This window comes from Trichechus manatus, unplaced genomic scaffold, assembly GCF_000243295.1.
Source record: "Trichechus manatus latirostris isolate Lorelei unplaced genomic scaffold, TriManLat1.0 scaffold00047, whole genome shotgun sequence".
Taxonomy (NCBI): domain Eukaryota; kingdom Metazoa; phylum Chordata; class Mammalia; order Sirenia; family Trichechidae; genus Trichechus; species Trichechus manatus.
In genome coordinates, this window is record NW_004443983.1 from 13,349,868 (window position 1) to 13,368,192 (window position 18,325).

General features: G+C 34.0%; 1 protein-coding gene across 10 annotated transcripts in view; it reads right to left on the bottom strand.

Annotated features, from left to right (window-relative positions):
- The window catches only part of FER (FER tyrosine kinase), a 492,503-nt gene that overhangs the window by 131,640 nt on the left and 342,538 nt on the right, over positions 1–18,325 (bottom strand). For 9 of the 10 annotated variants that reach the window (XM_023731992.1, XM_023731994.1, XM_023731996.1 and 6 more), the window contains 2 exons: positions 15,813–15,928; positions 13,312–13,406 (listed from right to left, as the gene is read on the bottom strand). In XM_023731992.1, the coding sequence (XP_023587760.1) occupies positions 13,312–13,406; positions 15,813–15,928 (211 nt within the window). Of the gene's footprint in view, positions 1–11,797; positions 12,743–13,311; positions 13,407–15,812; positions 15,929–18,325 lie in introns of those variants that run through there. The other variant, XM_023731997.1, reaches the window with a different exon arrangement.

Consider the following 18,325-nt stretch of genomic DNA (forward strand, 5'->3'; position numbering starts at 1 on the left):
TTCTGACACTCTTATTCATAAAAAGTGAAATCGATCATGACTGGAGGGGTATGGGGCTTGCCTGGCCATTAATAAACTCACCTGTTATATGTGCCTGCTTTTACAACAAAATGCTGTAAAGGCTTCTGGAACCACAAGCTCCACAGGGAGCCACTATCTTTTCTAGAAATCCCTTGAGTTCAGATCTAATGTTTCCTGATCCAGAGGTCTGAAGTCTGGAGAATATTCTTGAATCTTTCCTATAACATATCTGTTTAAATATTCAAGGCAGTGGAATTTAACCACAAACGTATCTCCACATGAAAGCAAAGGTGATATACAAAAATATTACTGAGGCTCTCTTTATGGTAGCAGATGACTAGAAACATATAAATAATCACCAGGCAGGGCATAAACAAATACTGTGCAACTATTAAAAAGTAAATTAAATCTATATATACCAATGTAAAAAATCTAAGATATTTTGTCAAATAAAAACAAACAAAAATTACAAAGGGCAGGACAGTGTATGTGGTAAGCTATCATGTGTTAAAAAATAAAAAGATGTGTATGAATATGTTTCCATTTGCATAGAAAATCTCTCAAAGAATAAAATAAACAAACAAAAAACATATGCGAACAAAATAGTAAAAGTGGTTGCCTCGAGGGAGACAAGGTGGGAATGGGGTCAGGAACAGAAAGAAGGCTTTTCACTGTATTCCCTGATATACACTTTAAAGGCAATACTTAAAAGGATAAAGTCACTCCACTGCCTAAAACACTTCAATGACTTCCTATTGCATTCAGAATAAAATCCAAATTGGTTGCCCTGACCTGTGAGGCTCTGCATCATTTGTCTCTTCTTCCTACTTTTCCAACCTTATCCTTTGCCAATCTCTCCCTGGCTCACTATGCCTCAGCAACTCTTCCTGTTCTCAAACACAAAAGCCTTTTGCCATTCCAGGGCTTTTGCACCTTCCGCAGCCCTCTGCAAGGTTGGATTATTTTTATTCTTCAGATCTTAACCCAAATGTAACTTTCTTCTAGAGATGTTTCCTAAGCCCCCTAAATAAACTGGGTGCCATCTGCTACCATTTCTATGAACAATACTCTTTTTATAACATATTTTGAAATAATCGATTTATTTGTAATTGCTGTTAAATGTATGCCTCTCCCACTATGCTGTGAATTCTGTGAGGGAAGATATCATAAATCTGTTTTTGCACTAATGTATATGGTGTATGAAACATAGCCGGTGCTCAATAAGTATTTACTAAATGAAGTAATCCAAACCTCCCTGTCGGCTCAGTGTGTAAAGCAATCAACTGCTAACCGAATGGTCAGCAGTTTGAAACCACCAGCCGCTCCCGCAGGAGAAAGATGTGGCAATCTGCTTACATAAAGATTTACAGCCTTGGAAACCCTATGGGGTTGCTATGAGTCAGAATCGACTCGAAGGCAGCAGGTTTTGCTTTTACAGAATGGAATGCCTTAAACAAATCTGGATGTTTTCTAAATTTCAAAGTCACTTGACTACATGGTAATGTATATGTTTCTATCAAAAAATAAGTTAATAGTCATTGCATTTTCTAGGTTCAATTTCACCAAAATTGACAGGTTTAGAATCTTCGGAAAAAATTAAGCTCCATCAAATTGCAGTATCATTAGAAATTCCATCTTAAAAAGAATTTTAAGAACATAAATTCTATTTTTAAATGCAAATAAATTTAATGATACAATTTTTACAAATTTTTCATATATAATTACCTGCATACAAAATATTTTATTTTCAAAGCACTTTATTTTAAAGGTGCAAAAAAAGCAAAAACACAGGTATCTGAGTCTTTTAACCTATTCAACAAGTGGCAGGAGACCATGATGGATGCTAACTATAAGAAGAGTGTCTTCCTTAATCTATAGCAGTCAAGATAGAAAATGTAAACATTCCACCACTTGCTGGTAGTAAATATTACCTTACAAGATAACTTTGTTTGGAAGTCCTTATCAAAGTCCTGGAAAATAGGTGAGACTGCTCTAAACATTAACACAGCCACAATAATAAGAAAGAAAAGAAAAAGAATATGTCTTAAGAAAAACAGGTGCTAATCTGAAAATATTTAGCATATGTAATCTCTTAATGTGCAAGCTTATTAAAAACACTATATAGAGTCACTTCTTTAATCTCTTTCAGTTTGCCATCTAAAGCCATTTTGAATGCAGATATTGTCAGATATGATACTGATTTTTCAAGTTTCATGGGGAAGAATTTAGGCAAATTTATTCTTTCAAGCAAAGGCTACATTTCCTAGGTATATTTATTAGGCTCTCAATCTCAGGCACAGCTGTGTCAGGTACTGAATCATATTCTTCCTGGAATTGAAATGCATACCTATAAATAGGTACCAATGACAATCTACTTCAGTTTTACAGAGAAGGACAAATGAAGGCAAATAAAGAACAGGAAAGTTCCACATACACAAAACCATGTTATAATAACTGTTTCTAACATTATTTTCGCATTTTCAATGACAAGAGGCTATACAATGCTTAATACACAGCACATCTGAAGGCCTATAGAGGGGAGAGTATCTAAATGAGAGGAGAGATACTAGATTTGACCAGAAATGAGAACAGAAAATGAGACAAATGAGAAAAGAAAAAAACAAGTAATGTATTTTCACAAGTAATTAATGTGGCTGGTTATAAAATAAGCACTTAGCCTTAAACGTTTATTCAAATTTATACAGGAAAAGGAAGAGAAGTTTGAAAAATATATATATCCTATCCCCTCGACACAACAAAATCACAGATTCTCAGGCCTAGGGGAAGGACCTAACAGATATTCAGTATTTTCTGATAAATTAATGTCATAAATGTGAAGCTCCATTTACATTATGTACATTTAAAAACCCACCCACTGGCATCAAGTCGATTCCGACTCATAGCGAACCTATAGGACAGGGTAGAACTGCCCCATGGGGTTTCCAAGGAGCAGCTGGTGGATCTGAAATGCCGACCTTCTGGTTAGCAGCTAAGCTCTTAACCACTCTGTCATCACTTGGGAGCTGATAAAGACAGCTGGAATCTAGCATGTTTAGTTCAGGGTAATCACCACCAGATGACTCTTAAACTGAAATAAATGGCATGATGGTTAAGTGCTTGGCTACTAACCAGAAGGCTGGCAGTTCAAACCCACCCAGCAGCTCACAGGACAAAGACTTGGTGATCTGCTTCTGTAAAGATTACGGCCTACAAAACCCTATGGGGCAGTTCTACTCTGCTACATGGGGTCGCTATGAGTTGAAATCTCGATGGCACCTAATAATAACAACATGATCTATAAGACTTTGCATGATTTGAGCCTCATTCCCTTTCTAACGTCATCTTCTACTATTCTCCTTTACTTACTCCACCCACCCTACTCTTCATGCTATTCTTCAAGGCCTGGAATGCTCATTCTCCAGAATATCTACAAGCCTCTAGCATTTGCATCAAATATAAGTATACATTCAACATAAAACACATTTCTTATCATTTAATATATTATTTTCAACTTTGATTATTTCTGGGAATTTTAAGACTTTTCCATGTATAGTAACAAAAACATAAAAATGATAATCTAACAAACCAACAGTAAAATTCATCACTGCTTTATGGAACTGGTTATCCATGTGGAAGGATACATATGCATTCATAACTCCTACACTTTCCTTTCAATGATTAAGGAACTTCAAATACCATAAAGCCTTTTAAAACCAAGGTTTGAAAGTAAGAATACAGTTCATGGCATGTTTTGTCCTACTCATTAGGCCATCTGCCTCTTTGTAGAGGTGCTTATTCACACACTGTAAGTGCATCAGAAGCTCAGAACATAAAAAACATATGAGTAATACTGCTCAGATATACACCATGCATTGATGGCTCAAATGTACCACCAAAGTTGAATGTTTATTATAACATATCAATCTTTGCTCATTGATGGGGGTGGGGGAGAAATCCCTAGCTACTACTTCTTTAAAACTACTCAAATCAATACTTTTTTGGTTTCATTTCTTATATCCTTCTTCTGGATGAAAAACTAGCTTTTAGCTCCACCTGGGCAAAAACAGGCACTACTAGAAGGGAGTGGTCTACTTGAAAAACAATCGGGAAAATGTCAATACCACATGTGTGGAATTCTAACAGATTATCAATTTATGTCACAGGTAAATTAAAGAAATAACTCCAATTTCATAGGACATTAGTGTTTTTAGTGTCTGGAGAAATAGCCAGCTTACTACCCCATCCATATTTGCTCTGGGATAATAGGGAGCAAATGGGACATCAGGATAACTAAATTATTATTTGGCTCACAAAGAAATATCAATTTAAAGATTGTACATTTTCAAAATGTTGTCTTGGAAATATTTTACATTTTATCAAAAGCATTATCTGTGATATAAAATGGAAACTGACATTTATTTTGATGTTTATTAATGTAATATGATTGAATTATAAAATAAAGGCCAACGCCTAAGCTTGGATATTATGACCGTTAAAATATGAAAAAAAAAAATCCTTTCTCCGAAGTAATTTAAATGAAATTTACAGTGTACTAAGATATAATATCTGTTGCCGTCAAGTCAATTCCAACTCATCGTGACCCTATAAGACAGGGTAGAACAGCCCCATGGGGTTTTCAGGAAGCAGCTGGTGGATTCAAACAGCCAATCTTTTGGTTAGCAGCCATAGCTCTTAACTGCTACGCCACCAGGGATCGGAATCAACTAGATAGCAACGTGTTTAGTTCTGGTTTAATTTATAGTAATTCTCATTTAGGCACCTAAAAAAGTTGTTTTTTAGGTACGCTATCATTTCTGAACAACATAAAATAATCAATAAGCTCCACAGAATTAGGTTTTTCTTTTGTAATTTATTTACAACATTAAAAAAAAAAAAAGTCCAGCCAGTGCGTTGACAAATCTTACAATTTTTAGTAAGCCAGAAATGTTTGATAAAATATTAAGAACTGCATGTTGTCTTCTTTCTTGTCCTCAGAATTTACTGCTGTGAAGTGATAGTCTTGTACAACGGGTGATGTGTTATCTCTATGTAAGGCAAGGTGCCAGTATAGATTTTGAGGGCTCTCTTTTCAGTAAGAGCCAGGAGCCACTTTCCTTAATCCTTTGTTGGCATGATTTATTCTTTCTACATTTATGGGGAGTGCAAGCAGCAAATGCCAGGCAAGTATCCACAGCCAAAACTCTGGAACTATGCTACCAAAGTAGCTAGAACTGTCATTTCCAGTGAATACCATAATAACCTTCTACAGCTGTGATGCCACGTAACTGAAATTAATTCTGTTCAAATCACATGCAAATATAAAACTTCATTATAACATGTGGTTGTTATTGTTGTGTGCTGTTGAGTCAATTTTGACTCATAGTGACCCTACAGGACAGAGTAGAACTGCCCCATAGGGTTTCCAAGGCTGTAACCTTTACAGAAGCAGATGGCCAGGTCTTTTTTCCCACAGAGTGTCTGGTGGGTTCAAACTGCCAACCTCCCCACTGGCAGTCAAGTGCTTAACCACTGCGCTACCAGGGCTCTTTTCATTATCACGCTACCAGGGCTCTTTTCATTATCATGACTTAAAAAACCCAAAACCTGTTACTGTCAAGTTGATTCCAACTCATAGCGACCCTATAGGACAGAGTAGAGCTGCCTCATAGGGTTTCCAAGGAGCAGCTGATGGATTCAAACTGCTGACCTCATTATGTGTTAGAGGGCTAGAATGTTTATTTTTTAAAAGGATTTAACCATCCAGAAAAATTAGTGACTTACTTATAGAAATTACAGAAGAAATTGAATGATTAAAAGAAGGAATTTTGATCATTTAAATATTTCTATGAAAGCTTAAAGACATTTATAAGAACAATATTAATAACCATATCCCAGTGTTCTAAGCTAAAATCTTTAGGCCACATAAACTGTAATGAGTTCAATCTTTTTATTTTATATTTTTAGCCATAAATACGATGTCAAGCTATAAAGGTGAGATGTATTTTAACAATGCCCCGTACCTGGTGAAAACTCTTCAATAGTTCTAAAAGTTCCAAAGCTGTAAGTCATTTTATAATTGAGATGTGTTTGAGGATTGCCAAGGGGCATGATCTGTGTGAGCTGAGAAATGTACGAGATAATACAACATTCAGTTAGTTCCAAGAAGGTCTGAACTCAAAGAGAACATCTAGGTTGGAAAGACGGGGGTAGTTACAAATCTCTAGTGAAAAAAAGAGTGGAGACTGACATTTAAGGTTTGCTAAAATTAATCACCTTTACCCAGGGTCTTCACAGAGATTGTTGTACTTGGAAGTTGAGGTGCTTAGTCTCCTATCCATCAGCATATCTGTGGCAGTTCCAATTTAATCACATATGTGCAATACATAAAAACAAATCACAGTGGCCTGGATCATCAATATGCATTTAAGTCATGGCTTGTAACTTTTTAAAAATATAAAAATCCTCTCACTGTTTCCTTTATATACATTTATAAGTAATAGACAGCTTTTCTGCAAAATAAAATGTGGTCATCTTTTAACACATTAGTTTTTCTGTTTGTTTTGTTTTTCGTATTTCTTATTACCATTTAGAACAACATTCTGTTTTGATTTTATTTATCCAGCAACCCAAAAGCAAGCAAGCAAATAAAGTCATCGTAATTCAAGGGATGACTCCAATGAAGACAGGATCATCTCAGAGTACTCGTTCTAAAACTGAATTCTCAACTGCTTACAGTCTTCTCAAACATTACTTTGGTTAAAATAAATTTCAGATTTATGATTCCAAATGACTCATTTATCTGACAAGAACAGAAGCATATTAAATCTTTGCATAATACATTTTAGAAATGGTTTGCATATTAGACAGTAAGCAGTTATTAAATCTTGCTTTTAGCCTACCAGATTACTAAACCTTCCTTCCTCAGCTTGATTCCCAGCAGACAGAAAAGTAACTCAACCATTTTCCTGTTTACTGCAATAAGCTATTTACTTATCTGTGCACAAGGCTGAGAGATTACAGGACGGGGATTCATGTATTTACCCAAAGGATATCTTGCATAGACATGTTGCTTGAGTTTTCATTTGTAATTTTAATTCATAGAAGGATTAATACTTTTGACCCACTTATAAATTTAATGATCTAAAGGGAAATAGAGCACTATCTTCCCACTTTCTATTTACATGACATTGAAAAGTCACTTTAAGCTCCTTGAACCTAACTTAGCTTACTTGTAAATGGGGGGGTAACATTAATGCTTGGTAGAAAAAATGACATATAATGTTCAGTGAAGTGATTTAAAAACTGTAAGAATTAGGTAAATATAAATTATTATATACTATTACGCTTTTATAAGAATGAAGACTAGCTGGTTATTTCCTGATCATTCCTTCCATAAAATGAGGAAAGAATGAAGAAACTATTTTGAAGTAGTCTAATATAAAAGTTTGTTAACTTTTAGAGGTTTCAATTTATCATGAAAAAATTTCATAATGTATAAACAGTTACAGATTAGGGTTAAATTTGTTGTTGTTATTAGGTGCTGTCAAGTCAGTTCAGACTCATAGTGACCCTATGTACAAAAGAATGAAACACTAACTGGTCCTGTGCCATCCTCACAATGGTTGTTATGCTTGAGTCCATTATTGCAGCCACTGTGTCAATACATCTCATTGAGGGTCTTCCTCTTTTTAGCTGACATGCTACTTTACTAAGCATGATGTCCTTCTCCAGGGACTGATCCCTCCTGATAACATGTCCAAAGTATGTGAGGCATAGTCTCGCCATCCTTGCTTCTAAGGAGTATTCTGGCTGTACTTCTTCCAAGACAGATTTATTCATTCTTCTGGCAGTCCATGGTATATTCAAAGGACCATTTAATCCAGTCACCTTAGTTTTACATATGAGTCGAGTGAGACCCATGAAAGTTAAAAATTAAAACAATCACAAATGGTGGTGGAAAGGGAAGAACTGTGCTTCCCAATTTGTTCTCAGTCAGCCTTAGCTAGTAAAGTCTTCAGTTAGGGTTACAGTTAGAGGTAGAGGTGGGGCAGATTCAGTGTTTGGATTAAAGTTCTGACTGGATTATGCCAGTTAGTCTTTCTTTTTTTTCCTCAATTACAAAATAACAACAATATTAATTATGATTATAATGATGATCTGGTATAATTTGGTTGAATTCACTAGTTAAGCCATCTGGTTCTGGAGTTTTATTTAAGGGGATGTTTTTAACTACAAACTCAATTTTTAAAATAGATATGTAGGTATGCAGGTTACCTATTTCCTCTAGTGAGCTTTGGTAGTTTGTGTCTTTCAGGAAATCTGTCCATATTATCTAAGTTGTCAAACTCAGTTGCTCCTATTTCCTTATTATCCTTTTAGCATCTGTAGACGCTGTAATGATGTCACCTCTCTCATTCCCAATATTGGTCATTTATGTCTTCTTTTTTCCGATCAGTCTGGGTAGAAGTTTGTCAACTTTACTGACCTCAAATGACTAGTCCTTGGTTTCACTGATTTTCTCTACTGTTTTTCTGTTTCCTGTTCGACTGATTTTGCTATCGTCTATATTTTTTTCTTTCCTTCTACATACTTTGGTCTAATTTGTTCTTATTCTTCAATTTCTTAAGGTGAAAGCTGAGGTCTTGATTTGAGTCCTTCCTTCTTCTCTAACAGAAGCCTTTCGTGCTAAAATCCCCCCCAAAAAAGTGTTGTTTTAGTGGCACCCCCAAAATTCTGAGATGTTTTGTTTTCATTTTCATTTAGTTCAAAATACATTTTAATTTCCACTTTGATTTCTTCTTTGACCCATTGATTATTCAGAGGTGCATTACTTAGTTTCCAAATGTCTGGGGATTTTTCAGAGATCTTTCTTGAATTCTTATAAATTTATTGAGACTTGCTTTATGGTCCAGAATATAGTGTATCTTGGTAAATATTCTCTGTGTACTTGAAAAGAATGTGTATTCTGGTGATGTTGTGAGAAGTAGCCTATAAATGTCAATTATTTCAAGTTGATCGGTAGTGCTATTCAAATCTTCTATAACTTCTGTAGCAGGTATTGCAATAAAAAAATCACTTAGAATAGCATCACAAAATACGAAATACTCAGGGATAAATCTGGCAAAAGATGTACAAGACCTGTACACTAAAAACTACATAACATTGCTGAAAGAAATTAAAGACCAGTATAAGTAGAGAAACAGACTGTATCCATGGGTCAGAAGACTGAATATTATTAAGATATCAATTCACTCCAAGTTGATCTAGAGATTCAACATAATCCCCAGTTAAATGTCAGCAAGCCTTTATGCAGAAACTGAAAAACTAATTCTAAAATTCATACGGAAGTTCAAAGGACAGCTCATAACCAAAACAATTTTGAAAAAGAACAACAAAGTTTAAGGACCAACACAACCTGATTTTAAGATTTATTAGAAAGCTACAGTCATCAAGACAGTGTGGTATTGGCGTAATAACAAATAAAAGGATTGATGGTAAAGAACAGAGTCTATATACATATATATATATAAATTAATTTTGTACAAATGTAAAAAAGTAAATCAGGAAAGGAAGGATAATCATTTAAACAAATGATACTGGAACAACTGTATATTCAAGCCATTCCTTACTACATATACAAAAATTAACCCCAAATGGATGATAGACTCAAATATAAATCCTAAAGCTATAAAACTTCAAGAAGTAAATATAGGAGAAAACCTTTGTTACTTTGGGCTAGACAAGATTTCTTAGATACACGACCAAAAGCATAAAATCATAAAAGAAAAAAAATTGATAAATTAGATATCATCAAAATTAAAAACTTCTGCTCTTCAAAAGACACCCTTCAGAGAATGGAAAGACAAGCCAGAGATGGGGAGAAAACATTTGCAAATCATATATCTGATAAAATGCTGTATCCAGAATATGCAAAGAATTCTGAAAACTCAATTATAAGAAAACAAACAACCCAATGAAAACATGGGCAGATGATTTGAACCGACATTTTACCAAAGAAGACATATGAATGGCAAATAAGTACATGAAAACATGTCCAACATCATCAGTCAGTAGGGAAAGGCAAATTAAAACTATAACAAGGTAGTACTACTATACAAGTATTAAAATGGCTAAAGACTGACCTGATCATGTATGGACAAGGATGTGAAAACTGGAACTCTCATAGACTGTTGGTGGAAATGTAAACTAGTATAATCACTTTGGACAGCAGTTTGGCAGCTTCTTAAAAATTTAGCATACACATACCATATGATCCATCCACTGCACTCTTAGGTATCTTCCCAAGAAAAATGAAAGAATATGTCCATACAGAGACTTGTACATGAATGGTTATAGTAGCTTTATTTATAATAGTCCCAAACTGGAAACATCCCAAAACTCCATCAACAGGAAAATAGATCAACTATGGTATATTCATACAGTGAAAATCTATACAGCAATAAAAAGGAAAGAACTATTGTATACATTACAACATGGATGAATCTCAAAATAATTTTGCCGAGTAAAAGCAACAAACCCCCCCCAAAAAAAAACACATACTGTAAAATACAATTTATATAAGATTCTAGGAAATGCCAATTAATATATAGTGAGAGAAAGCTGATCAGTTGTTGCTGGAGACTGGGATAGGGATAGAGAGGGGTGAGAGGAAGGAATCACAAAGGAGCATAAGGAAAACATGGATGTGTTCATTACCTTGACTGCGGTGACAGTTTCATATATGTATATATATCAATACTAATAAAATTATATGCTTTATATATATGTAGTTTATTGTATGTCAGTTATACGTTAATAAAGCTGTCTAAAAATAGAGAAAGAATGACAAACTATGGATATTAAATTAGATATCTGGTGGATATTTTCTCAAAAATGAATAAAGTGAGCCTGACACTTCAAAGAAAACAATTGATAGTTTTTGTCTCTAATGATAAAACCCAACATTTCAAATGAAAATTAAAAATTGGAAAACATACATTTGCCACCATGAGCTTCACAGATTCTCAATACTCTTCTGATAAGAACAGTGGTTATATTAATGAATGTGATATTTTGATACTATATAATGGGTTGTGTGTCACCATTTGGAAGATCAGCATAACCTGGTAATCTAATATTTTCCAAATGGTCAAAGCAGGATGCTACAAAATCATGCATGGGTAAAATGTGCATTCAAAGTGCAAGACAGACCAGTGGGCTTAAATTAATGTAGCAGAGTATGAAAAGTTCGTTCATATGGTTTCAGATTCCACATTGCAACTAACCTTTAAGAAAATCTAGTAATATCTATTGTGACAGGCAAAATTCAAAGACGGCCTCCCAAAGATGCCCACTCTAATCCCCTGGAATCTGTGAATGTGATTAGATATCACTGCTGTAATTACATTCTGTTGTATGGCACAGTTGACCTGGAGATTATCCAGGTGTACCTGATCTAGTCATATGAGCCCTTTTAAAAGCAGAGCGTATACTATGGCTGGCAAGAGAAGAGGAAGTCAGAGAACATCAAAACACTTGCTGGCTTTGAAGATGGAGGGGGCCATGAGAAAAGGAATGCAGGAGACCTTAAGGAGTTGAGAGATGCCCCAGGCTGCATCCAGCAAAAAAGCACGAACCTTAGACCAGTAACTGCAAGGAATGGGATTCTGTCAACAACTTGAATGAGTTTGGTAGCAAAATCTTTCCAAGAGCTTCCAGATAAGATCATTAGCACCTATGTGAATGTTAATATGTATTTATAATATTTACCCAGCATATTTTAATTACAATTATGGGCTATTCAATTGTTTTTACATTTTTGGACAGCACTCTTTCATCTTTTCATAACTATAGTGAAAGCTACTTTAAGATATATATTATAAATAGTGCAAACCATGCAAACATACACTGTACCTATCAGGGACAATGCCATCTTGATGAGGATGAAGATTATAATAATCTAGGAATTGTTCAGTTATATGATAATATCAAGAAGTACTCCAATAGCAAACAAACCATTATAATAAAATGGGATCAATAATCCTTAAATAGTGGAAGAATTATGTGGGTAGTATTTAATGGGAGGGCTACAATATTATGTTTAATTAATCTATTTTAATTAAAGTTGAAAATATTTTTCAAATTCCTTTGTAATTTATTTTTAAATGAATAAATAATTGTTCAAGATAAAGCAAATACCTTTCAGTTATTAAATATTGTAGTCAGTACCCTATAAAAAACAAAATTTACCTCTGTGATTGTATTTCCTACAACAGGTAGATGTACAATGAAAAAACTTAAAAACACAATACGCCCACTCCACACTTATCAAAATGGTTAGGTTCCAAAGACCAGTTCGTTATGCAAAAATTGACACTATGCAAAAATGGAAGGTGACCACACAAGATCACAAAATGGAAGATGACTACATCGTTATATAACTGTCAAATTACATCATTACAAAACTGCCAGATTACATCTTTACATAACTGTCAAATCACTGAGAATCATGGCCCAGCCAATTTGACACATAATCTTATCCATCGCAGCCAGTGTTACTTTCATCTTGCATCTCAGCGTTCATTACTGCCAGATGCACGTTGCTAATGCACAAAATACTCGGATAGTAGATCTTTTACTGACAGTGTAAATCCAAAATGTTAGATAACGAGATAGTCGATATGTGAGGAATGAGTATATATCAGCTTGAAGTTGTCCTTGTCTGTTGACAAAAGATGTTAATCAAAAGACGAGGCGGCACAGAAAGTCAGCAGAAAAAAATACCAGCACAAATTCCTAGACAGATTGCCCTTTTCTTTGTTCACATATGAAAGAAGCTCATAGTTCATAAGTGACTCAAAGTACCATAGGATTATTATATACAACCATGAAACAAGAGGATATATGGAGATCTACTTTGAAAATGATATAAAAAGAAATATAAGATATTACTATTATTGTTACAAAGTAAAACTAACTAGACTATTTTTCTAAAGATCTTTTGTCAAATACACACTATAAATAACTAGATTCCATGAGTAATGGCACTGTAATAATAAATCTGTCTCTTAAAAAAAAAACACAAACAAATGTTTGCTGACACTTTCTAGAAAACAGCAAAGTATTATAGACTATAAAAAACAATGAGTATGTGTACAAGTTCTTTGCCATCACGAAAACGTTAAACAAAATCCTTAAACTTTACAAGCAGAAATCAAAGAGATTGAAAATATAAAAGTAAGAAAACATGACATTAAAATGTCATCAGGCAAATCTTTCAAATCACATTACCTGGAATCAGTTCCATAATGATGTAGATAGGCTGTCTTTGTGTGCAAACTCCTATAAGTTTAACAATATTGGGATGATCATATTGCTTGAGAATTCTGGATAAGAGAGGGAAAGGGTATAAGGATTGTTATCATTTGAATAATAAATAGCTAAAGCATTAATTTTTTATTATGCAGTATGTAAAAGTAGAATGCACTTTAATCATTACAATTCAATTTCTGAAAGTTCAGCATGACCCCAATTTATCATAACTGGGATGTATACAAACAAATATTGATAAATACTGGCAAAATAATACAAGGAAGAATGAGTCCATTTGCCTCAATTCAATTACATATTGATTTAAAAATTATTATCCAATCTGAACAACTAATAACCATAATACATAGGAATAGTCTACTTAGTCCAAAACACACAGAACTCCCTGAAAAGTATTTGGTTTTAGCCACCACCACATAAGTACGGCTTAGAAGTGCTGATGAAACAAAAACTGTAAGCTGCTAGGATGGTATCTCTTTTCTGTAATGTACACATTTGATTTTAGAATACATAAAAATAAGAACTCAACCCACACGAGTAAATGCTAAAGGGTGATCACTTCATTATATTTTGTAATAATTAAATGCTTTCTTGATGACTATGATCAATTTCAAAATAGCAAAAACTCTGAAGTCTTGAGAAAGCTGGTAAAATGTTAAAAATTAATTAACAGACTTTTAAATAGGCTTAAACCAAAGTAGAGGAAACTTAGTTTGGAGAAAGGCAAAAGTTCATTAGAAGGAGTTTTAGAGGCCTAAAAGTAGGATAAAAAAAATCCACATATATATATTTTATATACATATATATACTAAAAACTAGACTAGAAGATCTAAGAGGCCTGTCTACCCTGATGATTTCTATTAACAAAATGTCTTCCTTATTATCCTATTAACATGGCCATAAATTCACTCATATTCGAAAATTGCAGTTTTCTCTCCAAAGAGAACAGTTTAACTGTATTTGGAGGAGAAGCTTACAACTTTCTACTAGACATTTTCGAAAAAGTTTTAGAATGTATGACTTTAATACAAAATGTCATCTCTTAGGTTAGAGAAACTGCTTATGAAAGAAATTCCACAAAACAGCACAAACTCTGATAATATTAAATATCTAAATATAGCTCCAAAGTCTAGTAAAGGACACCTGGAAATTTGTAAGGATATAATTTCCATTTTTAACATGAAACTACAAAATCTCATTTTAAAAGAGGAAATTAAACTCTTCTGTTGCAGTAAAACAATGACAAATCAGAAAGCAAGAGAATTATTTAAATATTTCCAAAAATAATGTTAGATACAGTCATATATCTTAAGAATACCTATGAATAACTGTAAAATGAGGAGGCTGTGAAACTTCAATTTGTGATAGCATGCCAATTTCTCATGAGAATATTTTTTTTGAATTGCCAAGAATACACACAAAATGAAAAGGTTTACAACATTATTCCACAGATAATATTTAATAAGTACATCCAACTAGTTTAATCCATTACCATCAATGAATGAAAAAATGCAGGTCAAAATACTCCATGCCCTGAGGCTTAGTTTTCTTGTTGCCTTCTCTTTTGTTCTCCCATTGCATTTTACAGAAACTTCATTTTATGTACTAAGCCATGACGGAGACCACACACATACAGACAGAAACATATAAACACATCACACACTTCCCTCCCTTCCTCCCTTTATACCACGTATCTTTAGATGCATGTATCCTCTGCGTCTCCTATCCATCCACCCATCCATCCATATATCCATTCACCCATCTTCCCATCCATACGTTTATCCTGCTTACTCTGTCCAAAGTACCTTTCCATTAATTTTGTGTTTCATTTGTATATACTCTATCTTACCATTAACAGAATAATTTTAACTATCTGCAACACAAAAGTAAGCCAGGTGGAATATTACACTTTAGAAAAAAGAGAACAGAATCACCCTAGAAGACTGATTAGAAAAGAAGCAATATGCAAATTCTGGAACAAATGCTAGAACACTGAGTTGAAGAAGAAATTGAAGTTCTCAGAAAGGATAGCTATGAGCTGGAAAAAGAGAATCAAGCCATACTATCTAAAGACAGTAGGGCAGATGTAATTACATACCTAAATTTATATATAAATTATTTATTTTATGTACATAATATAGTACTATTTCTACTATAAAAGCAATAACAACATTCATATATATATACGTCAGATAAGCAAAAAGTATGGCAATGTTTTTTAAAGCCTTGAAGAATCCTCATTTACTGCTTGCTAGCACCTGCTTCCTTGACTATGCTTGTCTAATTGATCTTCACTCTACCTCAAACACATAGAGACTGTTTCCACATTGTGAAAGTACTTACTTATGAGGGTTTTGAAAATGCTTACTTACTGACTACTTTAGCAAGTCACAACTTAAGATATCTTCAAATTAACATTTTGATGATTCACTTATAAATACTCATGTTGTAAGAGAACTCACTTGGCTTCTTGTAAAAATTTTATTTTCAATTCCTGAGGAAGATCTTCTTTACACGTTTTAACAGCAACAGCAGTTTTATCCTTTAATATGCCCTTATATACTTCACCAAAATTTCCCTGAAAATACAAATGCATTAAATCATTGTTTGAGGCGTATGACAGCCACATAAAACTTTGCTGAATACAAAGAAAGCATGTAATGAACCACTCTGAACTAATCGAAGTACTATGTAAGCTTTATTCAGAGTCTGAGGAGGAAATAAAGATAGAAAATGTTGCTCTGACCAATCCTCCGACTCTAAATATACTATTCAACATACCAAGCTCTACATCTTACTAGATTGACCAAAAAAAACTCAGTAATGTTAAAATAGGAAGCAAAAATTCTCTGAGGCAATGCTTGGTATTGATCCACACAGCCATGTCAGTGGAAGAGTAACAGGGCAAAGAAGAATATGGACGAGGCAACAGAACCAAGAAAGATGAAGGACTGTCAACAGCCCCTGTTGTAGGTTGTCAGTTTCTGAAAGGAACCAAGGAGGAGGGAGAGCTCACTCAAATGCCAATGTCAACCATGATGAACTAATTTCTAAATGTATGAGCTCCTAACTTTATTCTATGGCTAGAACATATTTTGAAATAAAATGCTTGATTTCCAGTTCTGTTTATTTAAGAAAAGGTAAGAAGTTTGAAGTCAATTGATTTTTCTTTTATTATAAATGCAAAACAAAATATCACAGAATGTTTAGAAAGTAGAGAAGAAAATGAATAAGGCTAAAAAACCAACACAACAGCTATTTTTTTCTTTTTTTCATACATAAGCTCATTTAGTTTATTCTAAAGTAGCCATGGCACAGGACACAGATAAGATCTCAAGACATTCATTTAGAGCTGGAGAAGCAGGGTAGGGTAAAGTTAGTTCAATAATTAATGTTCAAATCTTCAACCTTCAGGCATACTTTTAACAAGCGATCTCAGGAGGAAGCCTTGACCAACGTCTCATCCTTGGCAGAGGTCCCCTGTAGCTGGAAGCCAAGGTCGGCAGTGATGGTTAGAATATCTAGCAGAGCCTCCGGCAAATTCTTAGTCTTAGGAAAGGGCCAGAAACTCGATTGACAAAGAGTTGCCTGTCTCTACCTTGCGCTCATTGGAAGAGCAAATGCAGGGGTGGTGGGGCAGTTTATGTGATTTAGTCCCACTGATCTTGCACAATAAGGATTTATCCAGCAGGTGTCCAATTCACATTGTGTCAGGGTAACGTATGTCATAGCTTAATAATCAGGGGTGCACACTCGGGTGTCTAACAGAGACAAACAAAGGGCTATGTCACACCATAGCACAGTAAAGCAGTTGTTTACAACCAGATAGTTGCTTATAATATTAGAAGTTGTTTATGACAGAGAAGTCATTTGTCAGTTTTAGGTTGTTTACCACTTAGCTTAAATGTTCAAGTTACACATTACATGTACCACACATCTGTGATTTGAGGGTTACTATATTATAAGCATACTTCACACCCAGCCTGGACAATGCTCTCACAACAGCTATTTTTGATTATTCCTTTCAGTTCTTTCAATATATGCATACATATTTTTTAAACAGTTATAATGTGTAAACACTGTATAATAAGCCTCAATGATGCCATTGAAAGCAAAAAGTAACTTAACTAGGAGTCTACTAGTTATGGAATTCTGGTGTTCTGAGATCAATGTTAACTCTTAAACATGTAACATCTACACACTTTGAATTATTGGTTATCAGTATTTTTAAAATTGCTATTAAAAGATTTGAAAATATATTTTTAATAAAATAAGTCCTGTATTCATTTTTACTATTAAATCTAATATTCAACTACAAAATATTTACTGAAAAACAATGATTATTCTTTCATGAAAAGTAAACATACTATAAATTCTCTTAACATAGTAACCATTCATTATAAATTAGAAAAAAGAAAATTCAAACTTCAAAAATTTTTTCCTGTTGGTTATTCTCGGGTTTTTTTGTGCACAATTTTCAGATCATTTTATTACACCACAATTAGAGCTGATAGAAACTACTGCTCGTATATACGACTACTGCTAGGCTTCTACTTACCTGAATGATTCTGAAAGCATCTATAATTCAACTTTTCTAAAATTTATCATTTTATTCATGAAGACTCTTCTTGGCTAGTTTGCCTTTTTCCAGTAATTAGGATCATCATTTCCCCTGTAAGCATCGGATATTACCGCCACAACTCCTGTCTTCCCCTTACATCCTTAGAAAGGCTACCCTGATTGAGGATCTCAATTTTTTTACCTTAGTTGATCTCATCTTCAGTCTCTCATTCCTCCAATTCATCTACCACAGCACTGTCAGATTAATGTCTCCAAGGGACAACTTTTATTATACCACTCCTTTGCTCGATAGTCCCCAATCGCCATCACTTTCTTACTCTCTAATAGAGCACCACATTACAGCCTCCAACTGTTACATGTATTCTAAAGTCAAATATTTCTTTTTTTTTTTTTT